General features: G+C 50.3%; 1 protein-coding gene across 1 annotated transcript; it reads right to left on the bottom strand.

Annotated features, from left to right (window-relative positions):
- Positions 1-1398: 1398 nt before the first annotated feature.
- On the bottom strand, positions 1399-8121 carry MCIDAS (multiciliate differentiation and DNA synthesis associated cell cycle protein). The gene is made up of 7 exons (XM_053590583.1): positions 8005-8121; positions 7824-7920; positions 7553-7644; positions 3782-3854; positions 3042-3265; positions 2054-2164; positions 1399-1839 (listed from the first exon to the last, which is right to left on the bottom strand). Exons 1-7 carry the CDS (start codon positions 8119-8121, stop codon positions 1399-1401), a joined length of 1155 nt encoding a protein of 384 aa, XP_053446558.1.
- Between the last annotated feature and the right edge of the window lie 4463 nt (positions 8122-12584).

Here is a 12584-nt window from a genome sequence, read left to right as displayed (position 1 = left end):
GTCCAGACAAGACCTGAGAAGGTCTTGACATATGCTACTCATATGATGGTAGGACAGAGTGGAAAAAGAAACCAACAGAAGTCAAGCACTTTGAGGTTTTGATGTAAAAAGTTTTTCTCCACACCTGTAATCCTACCACTCTGGGAGGCCAGGCAGTAAATGGCCTGAGCTCAGGAGTGTGAGAACAGCCTAAGCCCAAGAGTGAGACCTCATCGCTACAAAAAACAGAAAAACTAGCCAGGCCTTGAGGCTGGTGCCTGTAGTCCCAGCTATTCAGGAGGCTGAGGCAAGAGGATCTCTTGAGGCCAAGAGTTTGAGGTTGCTATGAGCTATGACACCATGGCACTCTACCCAGGGTGACAGAGTGAATTCCTCTTTCTCAAAAAAAATGTTTTTCTTCCATGTTATGGAGCTGATCAAGACCAAGCTTAAAAATGTAAAACATGAATGTGCACCCCCATTTTTATCTGTGGGATTCAAATAGATAGTTTTACTTTCACCAAGATCTCTACATTTCGTTTCTGGCCATTTTCTTAAAACCACTTACATTTCTCATTAACAATGTTTGCTTTGGGGGTAGTTATTGAGTTTGCACACAAAACTGTATGTTGCCTCATGGAAGACAGTGGGGGGGGGAATAAAAATTAAAAAACAAATAACACTGTATGTGTAATTAATGTAAACATTTACCATAAATCTTCCAAAATGATATGGTCAGTACAAGCAAATAATACTTAACACCCATTTTATTCATAGCCTATTGACTTTAAGAATCTGCAATTTCTTAAGGCAAACTCTCTTCTCTCCTTATTTTTTATTCTGGCAGCTAAAACGTCTTCAATAGTAAATTAGGTGTCCTTCCAGAACTGAGGGAAGTTCACTGATGTATTAAAACATTCACCCAGAAACCAGGATTCTGGGTCTAGAAGGCCCAAATGACTACTGAGATGATTGGAAGGTTCCAATAATGCTTCCTGCTGTAGAAAATTGCCCTCTTAGAACCTCCTTGTCCTCCTTAAAAACTAGGACATTACATAACTATGAAAATAGCTGTGGTTTCTAAATTTCTTCCTGCTCTACTTAATTCAAAGCTGCTAAAAATAAATATTTGTAATTGTGACATATGTATATACACATAGGTACACACTGGCGCACGCATATACAGTTTCTCTGTAAAAAGGGTAGGAGCTAGTACAATGTTTTGTGACAGAACTTTACAGCTTATTTGTTATTAATACGTTTTTGTTCCTGAAAAATTAAGTTTCAGGGCGGCTTTCGCTCTGCAGGCAGAGTTATTCTGGAAAGCCAGATTCCAGAAACAGTCCCAGGTATTCCCGTTCAGCCTCCAGGCACTTCAGTTGAAATACAGGGCAGTGTTTTGGAGCGCCACATTTCAGCTCAGCTGGGTACCCATCGGAATTTGTAACCGCCGTTGGCTGTGCGGATGGTGAAGGCTTTGCCTTGGGGGAAGGCGAGGGTGCGGATGGTGCTGTGGCTGCGGATGGGGGTGCTGAAGGAGCCACCCTCCTCCAGCTCGCTGTGGCTCAGGTTCAATGCGCTAGGGCTGCAGTCGGTATGCAGCCCCTGGAATGCGCCGTGCACATTCTCCGGCCGGCTGTCGGTGTTGGCAGACTCCGACTGCAGCCGTGGCCGCTTGGGATCGCGGCTCTGCAGGGCTTGGTCGCAGCGCTCGGAAATCTCCCTCAGGATGGCATCCACTTCCGCGCAATCCTGCCCTGCAGCGCTCAACAGCTCCTCCAGGCTCCTTTTGGCTGTCGCCTTGAGCACCAGGGGCTCGGTCGTCGCCCCACAATCCCGGGACTGTGTGATCATCAGCTTCTATGAAAGATAGGGAAGAGTGCCACCCTGGTGCTGCCGGACACCCCGGTGCCTGGAGCGCGAAGGGAGACCGGCGTGCGCCACGCACCGGGCGCCTAGCCATCCTCTTCTGTCCTAGGCCCACGCCACGTTCCAATGTACGGAGCAGGGTGGGGAGTGCACTGTAACAGTTTCTAGGTCCTGCAGGGTCCCATGTACCCCCGCCCCCACTTACATCCAGCACGGAGGCTAGGTGCCGGGTCCGGCTGGCGAGTTCCTTCAGCTGCACGTTCCGCTCCTTGAGCGAGGCGATCTCTTCTTGTTTCTGTGTTAGCGTTACGTGCAGCTGCAGGAGGAGACCCAACATTCAGGGGCAGTCCCCTGTGCTCAGTCTTATCTGCATATTCTGCAGGAATCAAACCCAGATCGTGACGTCTCAGAGGAACTGGGAACTCAAAAGCATTTACACTGGTGAGAATGACTTTTTTTTTTTTAACAAACCACCTGGAGTATGTATCTCAATACTCCGTGTAGCCTGATCTTGAAGAGAGCAACTGGAAGATCTAAGTTCAATTTCTATGAAGTTCAACCATCCTATACCTCGATTTCCCTACCTGTAAAATGGGACGGGTAAGAGCATCAAGCTCAGTGATTATGAACATTAAATGGAAGGAGAAAGTAAACAGACAAGCGCCGGCCAGGCACAGCTTCCATAAACATTGGTGGCCCTGTTAAAAACCTGGTGGCAGGGCGGCGCCTGTGGCTCAGTGAGCAGGGCGCCGGCCCCACATACCGCCGAGGGTGGCGGGTTCGATCCCGGCCCCGGCCAAACTGCAAAAGAAAAAAATAGCTGGGCGTCGTGGCGGGAGCCTGTAGTCCCAGCTCCTCTCTTGCTGAGGCAAGAGAATCGCCTAAGCCCAAGAGCTGGAGGTTGCTGTGAGCTGTGACGCCACAGCACACTACCAAGGGCGGCAAAGTGAGACTCTATCTCTAAAAAAAAAAAAAAAAAAAAAAAACCTGGTGGCATAGGATTGTTCCCACATAGTGAAGTTGGAAACTGAGGTGAAGCTGCTGGAGCAATAGCAGCCACGTGAACCGGTAGCCAATCCACTGGTTCTGACGTCCACAGGATCACTTCATCGCTCTGGCAACCTCCTCTTCCGCCCGGTGCTCCACACCCTGCCCCGCCCCAGGATTCCTGGTCGCCAACCCAGTGTCCCTACTTGGTTATTCTCAACAAGCGCGTCCCCCAACGCCCTCTGGTTCTGGTCCGCCACTTCCTTCCAGTATTGCTCAGGCCGGGGCACGTCTGGAGGGCGCAGCGTCGGTGACTGCAAGGTCAGTGGGTCCAGCGACCGAGACAGACAGGGCCCCAACGGCGGTACATCGCAGGGAGAGAAGGGGAAGTCTCCGCTGGCAAGGGGAGGTGACATCAAAGAGGCTGAGTCTGGGGAAGGGTGAGAGCTGAGTTTGCAGTCTCAGGTGCAAGCCCGGCTAGCTACAGGAGAAAATGCCACGCGGGGTTTATGTGAAGATGTTTGTTTATTAACACACCCCTCCTCACTCCACAACGCCTAAGATTCCCAAGCCGTTCCTGATATCCTGTCCTTACACAGCAGGTGCTCAATATATGCCTGTTGGATTGACCAGAACACAGCAATCCCAGGCCTGGAAGTCACTTAGGCCTTAGATTCTCTGCACACTCCTGTCACATCGCTGCATAGGGCTGCCTCTCCCAAAACTCAAACCCCTAGTGGGTACAGAGCCACAGATCCAGCAGTCAACTTCTCCACCGCCCGAGAGGTATTTTCTAAATACGGAAGAGCCTGGCCCTTTGATGAGTTGCTAGAGCATCTTTGACAGGTGGCTGCGTTTACCACCTTCAGGATCACAAAATCTGAGTTAATCTGATTTGGGGGTGGCAGACAACGCCGCTGTTATTAAACTGCAAGACTTCACTTGCCTGCAATGAGATCATCCACCGTGTCTCTGAAATCCTGCAGATCGAAGACAGTCTCAGTTTGGAGGGAATGGTTCTAAAATAAACCAGACGTGCAAACCGGTTAACGTTGAGTCTGGCTGGTCTGGGACAGTTCCAGACCCATAGACGTCCGACCGGGTTTGGCAGCGGGGCCAGCACCACTTGGGTTTACAGCCCAGCTCTTACCTGAAGACTCAAGCCCCAACTGGAACAGGAAACGCGACTGGGGGAGCCGGACGCACAGAACACCGACACATCCCAGGAGGCTTCCCCACCTCCCACCGGGCGCGGAAACCGTGAGCGCCAGTGTGTCCGCGGTCAGTCCCTTATTGTGCAGTGCGGAGGTGGGGGCGGGGGGTAGCGCCCGGCCTCCGGGACCAGCACAGTCCCTGTGCCTCTCACTGGCTGGCCATCTGCCACCCGGCCGCCTCCGTGCAGCCCCGCACGGCGCCATCCCCTTGTGCCCGTGAAACGTCAACTCCAACTTACCCGGACCTTCCATGAAGCCACTGCTTTAAGAGGACAGAGCGTGATGTCACCACCGGGTCTTTCCTCCCAAGACCCGACAACAGGCAAGGGTCCTCCAAAGCATGAGGCCATCTTGCCCACCAAAGCTCCTTCATAGCTACCCCTACTGCCACAACCAATGGGCAAGTGGAGGCTATGGCTTCAGGGGGCCAGGAGGCTGTGGGGAATGCTTGTGTACAGCACACAGCAATATGGCCTCTATTGCTTTTTTCAGTTTCTCAAAAAGTTGGAACGCACCTCCAGCATAATGAACTGTACACTCTCCTGGGTCCATGCACGGTGTCTGAGTGCATGAGACTATAAAAGGCTGGAGGCCCAGGGGAACCTTCTTAGTCCCTTAATTCATGGACATTTAGAGTTGACAAAACTCTCACACCAGTGTGGGAAGCAGGCCAGGCCTGGGAAGTGATTCTTCAACTGAAGAATCTGAAGTTCAGAGAAGTAGTTACCCAAAGTCACCTACTCTCAAATAATGGAATGGGGACTCTTGCCCTGGAATGTTACTCATTTCAACCCTCCTTCCTCCATACTTCATTTCCTCAAGCTTTTCTGGGTTGTTTGTTTGTTTGCTTGCTTGCTTGTTTTTGACAGAGTATCACTCTGTCACCCTAGCTACAGTGTGATGGCATCATAGTTCACAGCATCCTCAAACACTTGGGCTTGAGTGAGCCTCTTGTCTCAGCCTCCCAAGTAGCTGGGACTACAGGCCTGCGCCACTAGCCAGGCTAGTTCTTCTATTTTTAGTAAAGACAGAGTCTTGATCTTGCTCAGGCTGGTCTCCAACTCCTGAGCTCAAGCAATCCACCTGCCTCAGCCTCCATAGTACTAGGATTACAGGCATGAGCCATGGGTGCCTGGCCTGCCCTTCTCTCTGTTTAGGAAACCTAGCTTCCAGCAAACATGGCCCTGGGCAAGAGAGAGGCTCTCACAGGCCATGCTGACGTGAGAGAATGCATCCAATATGCCCACTAGAAGGAAATATTGGTTCCACTGATTCCATTGCTGATGATTTCTTTGTGTTGATCACCTTGTTCTCCCCAAAGCCCTTCTTTACTATTCAGATATTGCTGTGAAGAGAAACGTATCTCTTCAAAAGAGATAAGTTCAAAAAATGTGCAAGTATCAGTTTTTTGTCAAGGAGGAAAGAGTCAATCAGGGAGGCCTCTAGCACCAGTTGGACAGAGGCTATAAATAAAAAGAAGTTGAGAAAGGAAGGACTCAGGGCCTAGAGATACCCTGGAGTTCATCCCTCTTTGAAGGAGTCTGAAATAAGACTCATTCATCAAGGACTGGAAGGTCTCCTTTCAGTAAAAGCAAGAAAAGCCCTTACCGTGAGGAGACTGGAGGCCAACTCAGGAACTAGGACCTAACAAATGCTACCTCCTATGCTATCCCAGGTTTTGGCCCCAAACACTTCTAGATTACTTCCTCTCTCTGTTCACTTTCCCTAGCAGGAAAGGGAAGGGGAAATGTGACCTGAGTGTGCACCAGCCAAGGGTCTCCCCAAAGGTTCTTCTCTTAGAGGTCTCTCTTCTCTGTACGAGCTCTCTTTCCTAGGAAAATTCCTGGACCTTTTGGTCCCTGAAACTTTGAATCCTACCTCCCCAATTGCATAAATCTGGCATTTATCTAACTACAACAGCTAGAAAAAAATATTAATAACACAGAACAATCCAGCTGTGGTGGCTCATGCCCATAATCCTAGCTCTTTGGGAGGCACAGGCAGGAGGACTATTTGAGGTCAGGAGTTTAAGACTAGCCTGAGCAAGAGCAAGACTCCATCTCTACAAAAATAGAAAAATTAGCCAGGTGTGGTGATGTGAACCTGTACGCCCAGCTACTAAGGAGGCCAGGGCAGGAGGATTGCTTGAGCCCAGAAGTTTGAGGTTGCTGTGAGCTATGATGACACCACTGTACTGTAGACTAGGCAAGAGAGCAAGACCCTGTCCCAAACAAATAAAAAATAAAAGGAAATAAATCCTGTAGACATAAGCAAAAATTCAGCAAGAGCTGCCTGGTTTTTGTTTCTTGGAAAATAATATGGGGGGGGGGGGTGAGGGAATGACCTAGGCCTCTAGGTCAGTTGGAAGATGCTTAGTTATTGTCTTTTCTTATTTGAGCATACAGATCAAAAAAGTACAATTAAATGACCAACACTGAAATGCCCATCCCCACCTCCTTCCTTAACAATCTCTGGTCTTATCCGTCACCTACCCTAAGTCCCTGTGGGCTCTAGCTCATGATTCTGAGAAGCCCTTGGAGGAGGCCTGAGAAGCTTTGCTCTTCCACCAACCCCAGTTCTGAGAAGCAGTCAACTCTTCTGGAGAGTTTTGTACTGGGCCTGTTCCCAGGCTACAGCACTTGCTGTCAGGAAGCTGGAACTGACACTCTTCTGTGGGTTGCATTGACTAAGATCCCCATCCTCCTGGGCACTTCTTATACTACCCATGAGCCAGGCTTCTGGCCTCCCAGACACCAGGGCTAGGAAGCTCCATCCTCTGCCTGGTAGGTGTCAGCTCTGGCAAGTAGTGAAAGTGGGAAAAAAGTTAAAAGACAGGTTGAGGAGGAAAGAAAAAAGTCATATGTCTTTTTGCTCCACAATGGTAAGTGAATAAAGCTTTTGAAGAGGCAGAAGAGGGCTTTTTAAAAAGTGCCCTACTGCTGAAGAGCCACCTCTGCAGAAAGGAAAGGTTTCTGCCAGATGTCTTCCAGAGTCCTTTGTCCTTCCTGCTTTCTCCGAATGCAGACTCTTCCTCTTTTCCAGTCTTGATCAAGAAGTTATCTGTTGATTTCCACTCTCCTTAGATACTCGTGGAATGAAAATGGTGAGTGAATGGTCAGAAAGGGGATGTTGAGAAAACAGGACATGCATCAGGTGCAGAGGGCATAACTTTGCTCCCACCCACCGGCCTGGTCCCTAAGTGTTTTGATTTCCACACTGCCTGGTGCTCCAAAATTGATGGGGAAAGGAATAGCAGGGATCTCTCCAGGTGAGCCCCACTGTACCAAGATGGTCAGAACAGCTCTGGAAATGTGGCTGTCATAACATTGCCAGGAGAAAAGAAGTTCTGATCAAGAAGGCTCAGGTTGCCCACGTCTCCCTCCACGAGCTAAATGTGCCTGTACTCCAAGCCTCAGACCAGTCTTTGAGGAAATAAACCCACTGTCCCCCAATCTGGGTTTGGGCTGTGGGTGGCCACCAGGCACCACGAGAAGGGGAGGTACCTGCGACGCGGTCGGGTCACCAGCAGGAGGCGTGTCGGTCCCGAGGAGCGAGGAGCAGTCCGCGAGGTCCTGCAGGTCTATGGTGGTGAGGGCTGCGCGGGGAGACCAGGAGACACGCGCCGGTTGGACCCTAAGCCTCTCTGCCAGGCTGGCAGCAGGAACCCCGGCTGGGACATCAGAGCCCGGGAGAGAGAAACTCCTCCGAGCCGCAGGACCCGTATCCACCCGGCGCGGAGAACCCAAAGGGTCGCGCGGGTGCCACGGGGCTCACCTGGCAGCGCAGCAGGCTCTGGGTCCGGGGGATCCTCGTACACCGACACTGGGATGCAGCCAGTGTATCCGGGAAAGAAGTTTCGAGGAGGGGCAAACTAGCGGGCACAGAAACCGTGACCGCTGATCAGCCCTCGGGGTACGAAGCACAGACCCCGCCTGGCCCCAGTCTGCGGCCCCACCTTCCTCTCCAGCTTCCCCGGCTTGCCGAGTGACCGGCCGGGCGCCCCCAGCATCCTGTTGGGGCAGATGCTGTCGAAGGCTCGGCGTCCCGCCGCGCCTCCCCCGCACGCCTGCATCCTGCCTGCCGGTGTCCACTGCTCCGAGGCGGCTGCCGGCTGCGAGGCAGACGCACACCCTGCGCTCCGCCTGCCGCCTGTGGGCTCAGAAGCCCGCGGGAGGTAGGGGCAGGCGCGTGGCCGGGGCGGAGTCGAGGGGCGGCTGGCGAGGCGCGCTGGGCGGGCGCGGAGGAGGGGGGCCGCGGCGCGGAACCGGAGCCTTGCGCCTGAGTGCAGGGGGCGGCGCCTTCAGCTCCGGACAATCTGCGCGCGGGCGCAGGCGTTAAACCCAACCCGGCAACCAGGCTTCCCCCGGGAGCCGCGAGCGCCCTTTCGGCTGGCGTTGGCGCCGTCGCCTCGCGGCCGCGCCAGGAACTAAAAAGAAAAGAAGGGAGGGGCGGGCGAGCGCCAGCCGTCCCACGCGCTGGGTTCTGTCTTCCCGCTCACCCACAGCGGGAATGGAAACGTTAATGAGTCTTATTTCCTTTTTTTCTCACTCCAGCCATACGGCACGAAATAAACGTGGAGTGACACTCGCCAAAGCTAGGCTCATTTGCTGTGCCCTGCAGGATTTCGTGGGGGACTTCCCGATTACAGAAGCCCCTTCCCCTAAACCTGGGCAACGTTCTCCCTTTTGACTTTTTTCTTTCCTGACCTTATGCTAAGAGCCCAGCCCCCGCGCTCCACCACCACCACCCCCATCCCTCGTTTTTTCCGAACAGTGTGGCCTGTGAGCACAACCTTTAAAAGAGTTGATTAAGAAAAAGTGACTCGGGACGGCGCCTGTGGCTCAGCGAGTAGGGCGCCGGCCCCACATGCCGAGGGTGGCGGGTTCAAACCCAGCCCCGGTCAAACTGCAACAACAACAACAAAAATAGCCGGGCGTTGTGGCGGGCGCCTGTAGTCCCAGCTACTAGGGAGGCTGAGGCAAGAGAATCGCGGAAGCCCAGGAGTTAGAGGTTGCTGTGAGCCCTGTGACGCCACGGCACTCTACCGAGGGCGGTACAGTGAGACTCTGTCTCTACAAAAAAAAAAAAAAGAAAAAGAAAAAGAAAAAGTGACTCAAGAAACTCTCCTCCAGTTTCTGAAAACCCAAACGTGACAAATCCTCTAAAACCCTGTCCTGTCTCTCCTAGTGGCCTCGGTTGCTCTCTTTACATTTGTCCTTCTTGCTGTGCCACAGAGGAAGACCAGGAGACTTGCCCTTCCCAAGGCTGAGCCCTCTCCCGAGAAGGCTCATCTCCCAGCAAGGGCATCCTTGGGTTTGGACCCTCTCTCAGGACCTTTCATATTCGTCCAATTTGAACAACTGTCTGAAATTGGAATCTTTGTGTACCCTATTTAGCACCTTGTTTTCCCCTTACACCTAGCAGTATTGAAAGATCTTTTAAAGTGTCACCATCCCTTTTATTTTCACCCATTTTCTGGAGTAAGAAACGAGATTCCCCTAACAGTGGTGGAGGGTAACACAATGGTAGGGCTGGAATCCTTTTAGAGACACCCCTCCCCCCACTCACGAATAGATGCAGGAACTGTGTTGGGGCAGGTCAGCCAGGTAAGCTGGCAGCGAAGGGTGAGCTTTGGCATATCAGAGTGCCCATGCACTAGTTCTGTGAGCCCCATGTGTTTACTGACCTCTATAGACGTGCTGTGAAATTATGTAAAAGTGACTGTGCTTGGTATTGGTAAATTAATGTTTTTGTTTTAGGTAACCTTTTCAGCTATACTTCCAGCTTCCCACAGCTGTTTCTGGCTCTGTCTTCTGGTTCCTGAGTAGTACAGCCACTGACCAGTCTATTTCTACCCAATCCTTACCCACTTTCCAGTCTGTAAAACTAGTAGGGGAGTTCTTAGCTGAGCTTCAAGGAGATCTCTACACATGGAGACAAGATTATCCAGGATAAGCCCATTTTTCAAATAATCATGGAGTCTCAAGTTAGGGACTCCATGAAATATGGGCGTTGCACAATAAATTCTCTGTAACAATGGGGACTGGAATAGCATGGTTCCATGACTCACAGTCTGGATGATTCCAGAACCAGTTGCCCATAGCAATTATGGCTGAGTGATGGAGTAGATACCGGTGAAGACATTTCCTCCCGAAGTCACTCCTGCAGATGGACCAGACCCCACCCTCTTATAACCAGGCTGAGGTCCCCAAATAATCTGAAACTTGGGACAGCTGATTTTTTTGACACCAAAAAATAACTTTTCCCCAAACAGCTTGAAGAACACTTCTTCCTGAGTCAAGGAAAAGTTCCTGGAGAGCCTAGCATATCAACATAACAGAAGAAAGGTCCAAGGGGCCCAGAGGGAGTCCCCTCCTGACTCTGGAGAGCACTTAGAACAGGGGTCCTCAAACTTTTTAAACAGGGGGCCAGTTCACTGTCCCTCAGAGCGTTGGAGGGTCGGACTATAGTTTAAAAAAAAAAACTATGAACAAATTCCTATGCACACTGCACATATCTTACTTTGAAGTAAAAAAACAAAATGGGAATACAGTCACACCGCCGCATGTGGCCCGCTGGCCATAGTTTGAGGACCCCTGACTTAGAAGATACATTGGGAAGAAGTGCAAAGAAGTTTCTCTAAATTTGCTTTGAGTTTTTTTATTTGTGTTTGTCACATACCGTTATTTTGATTTATTCTAAATACAGTGGAATGTGACTGAGATTTTCCCCCTTTAAACTTTTTTTCAACCACACAGAAAATTTGAAAACACAGGACAATGAACCATATGTTCACTCCCAGTTAACATTTTTCCATATTTTCTCTTTCTTTGCTCCAAGTTTTTCTGTAGAATCTCTCTCCTCCCATCTTTGTGCAGGCTATCATTAGCAGCCTTTTCTTGAGGGCTTCCCATGTGCCAGGACCTGTGATGGGGGATTTATTTGGAGCATATCATTAGAGCCATACCTTAACCATGTTAAAATAGGTACTATTATTTTTACAGTTGAGACAAAAGCATAGATATCCAAAGCCCACTAATCTCTGCTCTAGTCTACCTTGCAACACTTAAGTTTAATCTAAGTTTCACAACACTGAAATCAATTATAGAGCTCAGAGAGAATAAGAAATTTACTGGAGGTAAGAGCTGAGATTCAGGGCCTGCAGTGGATTTATGATAGTGAGCCTGAAAGTACTGTGACAGCTGTGAAGTCAAAGAACTCCAGCAAGCCTCTATCTCATTTTCAACAGTTTTCTCATCTGTAAAACAGGTGCTGTAATATGTCTGGAGGTAAGGGCTGTGCTGGCTGTCCATGTATATTCTCTGTAGTCCCCACTGAAGAGCACTGAGTAACTTGTCCAGCACTCACTTCAGGTAGAGGGGGGTTTTTGAGAATTGTAGAGAACTATTAATGGGAGGAGTTTAGCAGTGTGGCTAAGAGTGACTCTAGACTCCTATCTCTTACCTTCGAATACTAGCTGTTGTCTGTTAGCATCTCTGTGCCCCAGTGTCCTCCTCTGAAAAATGGGATAATAGACTCTGCTTATAGAATTGTTAGAAAGCTGGCCGGGCACCAGTGGCTCATGCCTGTAATCCTAGCACTTTGGGAGGCCAAGGCGAGTGGATTGCCTGAACTGAACAGGTTCAAGACCAGCCTGTGCCACAGTGAGACTCTGTCTCTAAAAATAGCCCAGCATAGTGGCAGGTGCCTGTAGTCCCAGCTACTTGGCAGGCTGAGGCAAGAGAATCACTTGAGCCCAAGAGTTTGAGGTTGCTGTGAGCTATGACACCATAGCACTCTACGGAGGGTGAAAATGAGACTCTACCAAAAAAAAAACAAACAGAATTATTAGAAGGTTGAAGAATGCTAAACACAGTACCTGGTATATCACAACAGCATTCAATATAGCCATTATGACTTAATGCCCTTATTACCGTGGGTTTCACATGCTGCTTCAGTAACAGCTGAACCATGTGATGACAGGGTAAATGAGTTCACCTTGCAATGGCCAAGAACACACCTGTAAATCCTTCCTTCCCAACATCAGTTGCACACAAACTTCTTTGGTGTCTGGGTTTCTCTTGCTTCCCTCCTCTAGGTGGCCTGCGTGGTCCCCAAAGCTCCCCAGCCTTTGTAACCCTGGCCCCTCCCAAGTTCATCAACTTGTGTGACTTCTATCCTGCCTCACATTCCAGCCAGCCCTCTAGACCACTGGTGATGCTGCAATGTCCGGACTCCCAACACAAAAGACCCAAAGCTGCAAATGACCCTGCCTCGCCTAAACTCTGGAACAGCAGTATCCTGGACCTAGCCTGCCAGAGATACCAACTACAGAATGATTTGGTGGGAGAGTTAGACCCTTTGAACGTTGCCAAGTCTCCCCTATTCCTGACCTGACTTCACCTTCCCTCCCCTCACAGATGCGTGCAATAGCAGCAGACAAATCACTACTGACAGTCTGTTTATTGGGGAAAAGATTCTGCTCCCTCATGTGTTCTCAAACTACTAGACGCTACTGTCGCGCACTATCTACAA

Source organism: Nycticebus coucang, chromosome 1 (genome assembly GCF_027406575.1).
Source record: "Nycticebus coucang isolate mNycCou1 chromosome 1, mNycCou1.pri, whole genome shotgun sequence".
In the NCBI taxonomy this organism is placed as follows: Eukaryota; Metazoa; Chordata; class Mammalia; order Primates; family Lorisidae; genus Nycticebus; species Nycticebus coucang.
Note: the sequence above shows the minus strand (reverse complement) of the source record. Positions and strands in the feature narration are given on the sequence as shown.